This window comes from Nannospalax galili, unplaced genomic scaffold (assembly GCF_000622305.1).
Source record: "Nannospalax galili isolate Female #2095 unplaced genomic scaffold, S.galili_v1.0 scaffold1146, whole genome shotgun sequence".
Taxonomy (NCBI): domain Eukaryota; kingdom Metazoa; phylum Chordata; class Mammalia; order Rodentia; family Spalacidae; genus Nannospalax; species Nannospalax galili.
Genome location: NW_008355380.1, coordinates 1,062,840 through 1,070,254, shown reverse-complemented (window position 1 = coordinate 1,070,254; position 7,415 = coordinate 1,062,840). Strand labels below are relative to the sequence as shown.

Sequence of the window (7,415 nt, the reverse complement as noted above, 5' to 3'; positions counted from 1 at the left end):
AACACAGACTTAGAAAAAAAATTGACATGTTCTCCCTCATATGTGGATCCTAGAACCAAACCCTTATAAGTGAGTATGTATCCATACATAACTACAGGAATCAAGAAAATGGAAATGAAACAGGGAGGTAAAGGAAAAGAAAGAACCTGAAAGAAAAGAACAGTAGGAGACAGGCCTTAAAAAGGGAGATATGGATAAAAATTTGGTTAGTTTAAGGGATGGGGGATGGAAGGGTCTATAAGGAACCTAGGGGATAAAGTGAAAGAAGGAGCTCAAGAGTGGTAGGACCATAGGAGAGGGGTATTTTAAGGGAGAAAGGGGGGAAATTGGGGCACTTAAGTGGAAAAACCATGATGGAGGGGTGATTCAATGCGAGAGATAAATAATGCCTAGATAGTTTGAAAAACCAGAGGGAACCATATTACTCCAACAACCTACTGACAAATTATACACAAAAGATCAAGAAATATATGTCTAGGTGAGGTTTATCTGAGAATAATTGATCTTTGCTCAAGATTTACCTACATGACATACAGTAATTAAAAGTACCAGACTGGTGGAACTAACCTTCTTGGATGTTTAATAGACATACTTTAAGACACATAATAATTTGGTCAGAGGGACATAAAGGACACTTTTTGCTCCTTGCCCTCCTAGGTTGACTGGTTCCAGGGGACTATGAGCATCTCCCAAAATGTCCTTTAATTATGGTGGGTCACCTGTCCTCTTGATAAAGGAGGCCAAGGAGACCCACCAGATGGACCTGAACCAGTGTCCAGTCTACAAAGTGGAGGCTCAACACAGAGAAATCATTTCCTCCATGCTTCCAAGCAAAGCCAACCATAGTTGAGCAGAACCTTGACTGATTGTCACGTTGTAGGAACTGGTGAAAGAAAGGAGCCAGGAGCTCCTCCCAAGCCCATGTGATGCGTGAGGAACAGATTCTCGAATGACCTTAAGAGGAAAAATAAATTCGTTTATCTGGGCCAACTGTATGGCCTTAAACACCCAAAAGGAAAGTATAACCAAAGATTAAAGGAGCAAATATAATTTTTAAGAGTCCCTATGTATAGCCAACAAGCAACAATACCAGATAGGAGATACCTTCTTTTGAGTTGTTGGCCAGTTGAGCAATTGATGTCTGGTTTAGAAAATTCTTTCCTATGCCTGTATCTTGTAGGTTTTTCCCAATGTTTTCTTCTAAGAGTTTCAGAGTTTCAGGCTTTTCATTGATGTCTTTGAGCCATTTGGAATTGACTTTTGTGCAGGGTGATAGATAGGGGTTTAGTTTCATTCTTCTACAGGTGGAGATCCAGTTTTGCCAGCACCATTTGCTGAACATGGTGTCTTTTCTCCAGTTAATGTTCTTGGCCCCTTTGTCAAATATCAGGTGGCTAAAATTGCAATTACTCATATTTGGGTCTTCAATTTTGTTCCATTGGTCTATGGGTCTATTTTTGTGCCAGTACCATATTGTTTTTATGACTATAGCTCTGTAGTAGAGCTTAAAATCTGGTATAGTAATCCCCCCAGCTTTTCTCTTAGTTCTCAGGGTTATTTTGGCTACCTGGGGTCTCTTGTGCTTCCATATGAACCTTAGGATAGATTTTTCCAATTCTGTGAAAAATGTCATGGGGATTTTGATTGGCATTGCATTGAATCTATATATGACTCTTGGTAGGATGGTCATTTTCACAATATTAATTCTTCCAATCCATGAGCATGGGAGGTCCTTCCATCTTCTGATGTCTTCCTCAATTTCTTTCTTTAAAGAGTTAAAATTTTCCTTGTAGAGCTCTTTAATGTCTTTGGTCAGGTTTATTCCAAGGTATTTTATTTTTTTGTGGCTATTGTGAATGGGAAGGTTTCCCTGTGCTCTTTCTCTGACTGCTTGTCATTGGTATATAGAAAGGCTATAGACTTTTGTAGGTTAATTTTGTAACTTGCCACTTTACTGAATGTGTTAATAATTTCTAGGAGTTTGCGTGTGGAATTTTTGGCGTCCCTTAGATATATTATCATATAATCTGCAAAAAGGGATAATTTGAGCTCTTCTTTTCCAATTATTACTCCTTTAATTTCCTTCTCTTGTCTTATTGCTCTTGCAAGAGTTTCAAGTACTACGTTAAAGAGAAGTGGGCATCTTATCATTTTTGAGACAGGGTCTCACTGAACCTGGAGCTCATCAGTTCAGCTAGGCCAGCTGATCTGATGAGCTCCAAGGATCCCTCCACCCCATCCCCTGCACCACACCACCCCAGCACAGAGTTACAGATATGTGCCAACAAGCCTGGATTTTTATGTAGGTGCTAGGGATCCAAACTCAGTTCCTAACAGTTCCTAATGCTTGGGCACCTTACCTACTGAGCCGTCTCCCCAACCCCTAGTCCCTGAGATCTTAAATACTCCAAAGCATTGAGTCTTTTTTTTTTCTTTTTTGGTCTTTTTGAGACAGGGTCTTCTTGTAGACCCAGCTGACCTGGAACTCACTATGTAGACCAGGCTGGCCTTGAACTCTCAGAGATCCACCTGCCTCTGCTTTCTGAGTACTGGGATTAAAGGCATACGCCACCATGCCCAGCTCTCCAAAGCATTACGGCTTTTTAATCTGAAAAGAGAATGCAACCAAAACAGCACAATCCTGGTGCTTGTGTCAACAGTGACTTAGCATGATCACTGTAAAGCCATGTGGGGAAGCAGATCCAGGAGCCAGATCCCACATGGCTGCACTCCTGAACATGACTTTCTTCCCTTGAGTCGGCAGCTCCTGGAACCAGACCCTACATGACCATGTTCCTCCCGAGCACCACAGTCTTCTCTTGGAAAGGGCTGTGCAGCTGTGGCATGAAGGTCTGTGTGCCCACCCTCCCTCTTCACTCCCTACCCCTGGCTCTGTGAGCACTACCCTCCAGGCAATTGGGTAAATGACCATCTCCCTCAGGTGCAAGTGAGATCTAAGCGTATGTGTGAGGCTCCCCTCCAAAACCACCTGCTGCCTCCCCTCCAGGCTCCAAGGCGTAGTTGGGGGGCATGGAGAGGGATACAACATGCCCTGTAGGTCTGAGACTGGGCAGTGTCCTGGGACTTTTCTCTCCTTGGTAAGACATTCTAAGGCCCACTGGGACAGCAAAGCAGGAGACATCGGGCAGCAGCCCAGGGCAAGAGGCAGGAGCCTTGGGATTCCCCACCATCCAAGTAGGGCTGGTAAAGAACAATGGCCTGGCCTTTCTAGTTCAGGTGGCTTGCCTCGTGTCTGCGCACTGGTGCACTGAGAGTTTGCACAGCACCCATAGTGAACAGAATGCTGAGCAAGCGACTTGTGTTCTATAAGAAGAAAGTAATGGGGGCCAGAGGGATGGCTCAGTGGTTAAGGGCATTGGTTGGTCTTGCAGAGGAGCCAGGTTCAAGTCCCAGCACCCAGATGGTGACTAACAATTGTCTGTAACTCCAGTTCCAAGGGATCCAACGCCCTCTTCTGGCCTCCATGGGCACTGCATGACCCGGTGCACTTCCATACTGCAGACGACACTCTCACACACATAAAATAAAAATAATAAATTTTTTAAAAAGAAAACAATGATGACAGTTTCACAGGCAACCATCTGCTCCCTGGCCAACCTAGGACTCCTGCCCGGGGACCCTGGCCCTGACCACCACTGCAGCAGAGCAGGAGTGCTGAGCTGGTCCTTCTGTGCTGCCACCACCCTGCTGCGGACACTGGCAGGCAGGCCCGGGTGTGATTCTAGACTGTGAGGATGGAGTCCTCCACCATGGTGCCGTGATGTTTGTTTCTGATGGAACTTTGTTGGCTGTGTTCCACTGTGAGGACCGAACATTATCACTTCCTGGGGATCTCAGCTGACCCATAATCAAGCAATTCGGGGCCGTGGTGCCTCCTCAGAGCAATGGTAGCTGTGTAAGCAAGGGTGAGCACTATCGCTCAGAATGCACAAGAACCTGCACGTGCAGCTTTACTGCTCAGCGCTTTCCTGGTCCCACCCCTGCAGAGGACCCTGGGACTGTGTCAGGGGCTGCCACATGTGGTGGCTTCACTCAGTACCTTCCTCTGATTCCGTAGGCGTCATTCCTCTGCAGAGCCACGCTGCCCATTCCTCCCAGCTCCAAAACTCAGGGCTGCTGAGGGAATAGGGTGGTGCTGGCTTCCTGTGAGGCCTCCCAGCAAGACGGCCCAGATTCTCTGTCCATCTTAAGGCAACCCTGTGTCTCAGTTAGAGGCCAACCCTGGGCCTTTCCCAGTGGGAAGGGGTGTCTGGTCAAATCACACTGGAGCTTCCCACCACACAGAGCTGAGGCGAGCAGGGCTCTGGACCAGCTCAGCTGTCCCATCCCAGTCCTGCGGGGTGGCCACTCCCTCCAAAACCACATCTTGCCTCCCTTCCAGGCGTGGCGTGCTGCACCTCCACCAGAGCCGTGGCATCGATGATCTCGGCCCACCACGGTGGCAGCTCACGGCCTGCCTGGTTCTAGTCATTGTCCTGCTCTACTTCAGCCTGTGGAAGGGAGTAAAGACCTCAGGGAAGGTGAGGTGCTAACCACTGGGGCCTGGTGATGTATGTCTGTGGGTGGGTGACAGGTGGCCATGGTGGGTGGGTGGGCATGTGGCCATGGTTGGTGGGTGGACATGTAGCTATGGTGGGTGGGTGGGCATGTGGCCATGGTTGGTGGGTGGGCATGTGGCCATGGTTGGTGGGTGGACATGTAGCCATGACTGGATGGGTGACAGGTGGCCATGGTTGGTGGGTGGACATGTAGCCATGACTGGGTGGGTGACATGTGGCCATGGTGGGTGGGTGGACATGAAGCCATGGTTGGTGGGTGGACATGTGGCCATGACTGGGTGGGTGACAGGTGGCCATGGTTGGTGAGTGGACATGTAGCCATGACTGGGTGGGTGACAGGTGGCCATGGTTGGTGGGTGGACATGTAGCCATGACTGGGTGGGTGACAGGTGGCCATGGTTGGTGGGTGGACATGTAGCCATGACTGGGTGGGTGACAGGTGGCCATGGTTGGTGGGTGGACATGTAGCCATGACTGGGTGGGTGACAGGTGGCCATGGTTGGTGGGTGGACATGTAGCCATGGTTGGTGAGTGGACATGTAGCCATGACTGGGTGGGTGACAGGTGGCCATGGTTGGTGGGTGGACATGTAGCCATGACTGGGTGGGTGACATGTGGCCATGGTGGGTGGGTGGACATGTGGCCATGGTTGGTAGGTAGAAACATGGGTGTGGTTGGATGGAGAGTAGACAGATGGGCATGGGCATGGATGAGTTGGGAGTGGACAAATGGACATGGTTTGTTTGGACATGAACATATGGCTGTGTTTAGGTAAAGAAGGGGTGTATAAGCATATTGGGTGGGCATGGACATGTGGCCATTTTGTATGGGAGCAGTAGACACCTGGCCAGAGTGGCTAAGGGTAGACACTGTGTCTGGAGAAGGGCATTAAAGGGCATATCACACTCACATGCCCTTTAATATCATATTATAGCATGTCCAGCATGAAATTTAAATTTTGTTCTTGCTTATGAAAATACTTGTGATTACATAGGTATCAATGGCAATGTTAACCAAAATGATCATCACTGTGATAATGCATATACCAGAACATGGAACCCTCCAGCAATAGTCAGTACCTCCTCCCCTATCCTCATGCCCCAAATCATTCCTCTCCACATACCCAAGGTACATTAGGAAAAGCTCCTACCACCCCACTACAGGTGACCCATGTCCTCTGGTGACACTGCCCTCTCCTCTAGGTTGTATGGATCACAGCTACCATGCCCTATGTGGTCCTCACTGCCCTGCTTCTGCGCGGTGTTACCCTCCCTGGAGCCATGGATGGCATCAGAGCGTACCTGAGTGTGGACTTCTACCGTCTCTGTGAGGCATCTGTGAGTGCAGCTCCCTCATGGTTGGCAGTCCTCAGAGCTACTGGGGCTGTGTGACAGGGCTCTGGCCTCTAGGTGAGAGGCCCAAGTTATAGCTCGCAGCAGTTCCTCCCTGGTCTATGAGCTCAGAAGCCCAGGCTTTCCTGCTCATCTGTAGACCTGCCTACCACACAGGCAGAGCTGATGGAGGAGGGCATGCAATCATTTCAGGAAGCTGAGAGGGTGCGGAGAAAGGAAGCTAGGAGCTGCCACCTCCCAGGGATAGGAGGCTATGCCAGTTAGAGCACTCTGAACACCCCTCACCTTCTGTGATGCTCCTAGCCCCAGGATCATGTACGTCCCAGTTGGGATCAAGAGTAAGGTCTGTGGCTCCATGTTCATTGTCCACAGGGCTGAGCTGCCCCTGGGCCGCATGAGCCAGGGTTCTGTTCTTGGGAGGCTGAACTACTAGTGCCACATAGAGCCAGAGACATCCAAATGGGATCACATCTTGAAGTCTAGAGTTGACTACAGGTTTCTCCAGCAGAGGAAGGAGTGATTCTGGATTAGAAGATTTGGAGAAGGCCTCAGGAGAGGTGGGCTGAGATGTGTTCCCAACAGAGGGGGAAGGGCAACACTGTCTCTGAAAGCAATGGAAGTGGCCATTTGCGAGAGGCAGCTATGACAAAATTCCATGGGAAGTTGCTGGAAGTCAGGTGGGCTAGGTTGGGGCAGGTGAAGGGTCCCAAGAGCCATCCAAGGACTCGCAGACACTGTGGTAGGCCTGCCAGCTGAGTGCACATTCCTGCTGGGGCTGGGGAGGAGGGTACAGGTTCCCACTGCGACTAGATTTCTGGCTAGAGCAGAAGCCCCTTTGGAAGTTTGCTGCCTGATACAAACTTCAAGCGGAAGCATGCAAGAATGGACCAAGAGGAATAGAGCCAGGAAGGCTGGGAAGGGAATGTCAGTGTTGGGACCAGGAGAAGTCAGGGTCAGGAAAAGTGTGTTTCCAGGGAGCAGGAGAGACATGTTTGAGAACTCAAAAGAAATAAGATGAAGGGCCACCGGAGACTTTACAGGCAGATGCACAAGCCACAAAGAAGCAGAGAAGACACTGAGCAGAAGGCACTGAGTAGAGAAGAGCAAGTCACAAAGAGGAGAGGTTGTGAACATGAAGATGACAGCAACGATGGGTGGATGGATGGATGGATGGATGGATGGATGGATGGATGGATGGATGGATGGATGGATGGATGGATGGATGGATGGATGGATGGATGGATGGATGGATGGATGGATGGATGGATGGATGGATGGATGGATGGATGGATGGATGGATGGATGGATGGATGGATGGATGGATGGATGGATGGATGGATGGATGGATGGATGGATGGATGGATGGATGGATGGATGGATGGATGGATGGATGGATGGATGGGAGGATGGATGGGTGGGTGGGTGGATGGATGGATGGATGGATGGATGGATGGATGGATGAATGGTTAGATAAGTGGATGGG

The 7,415-nt window shown here is 49.3% G+C and overlaps 1 protein-coding gene across 1 annotated transcript in view; it reads left to right on the top strand.

The window, feature by feature from the left end:
- Slc6a3 (solute carrier family 6 member 3) overlaps window positions 1–7,415 on the top strand; it is a 45,936-nt gene that overhangs the window by 19,107 nt on the left and 19,414 nt on the right. The window contains exons 5-6 of the mRNA XM_008852513.2: window positions 4,403–4,541; window positions 5,783–5,917. Coding sequence (XP_008850735.1) covers window positions 4,403–4,541; window positions 5,783–5,917 — 274 coding nt within the window. The remainder of the gene's footprint in view (window positions 1–4,402; window positions 4,542–5,782; window positions 5,918–7,415) is intronic.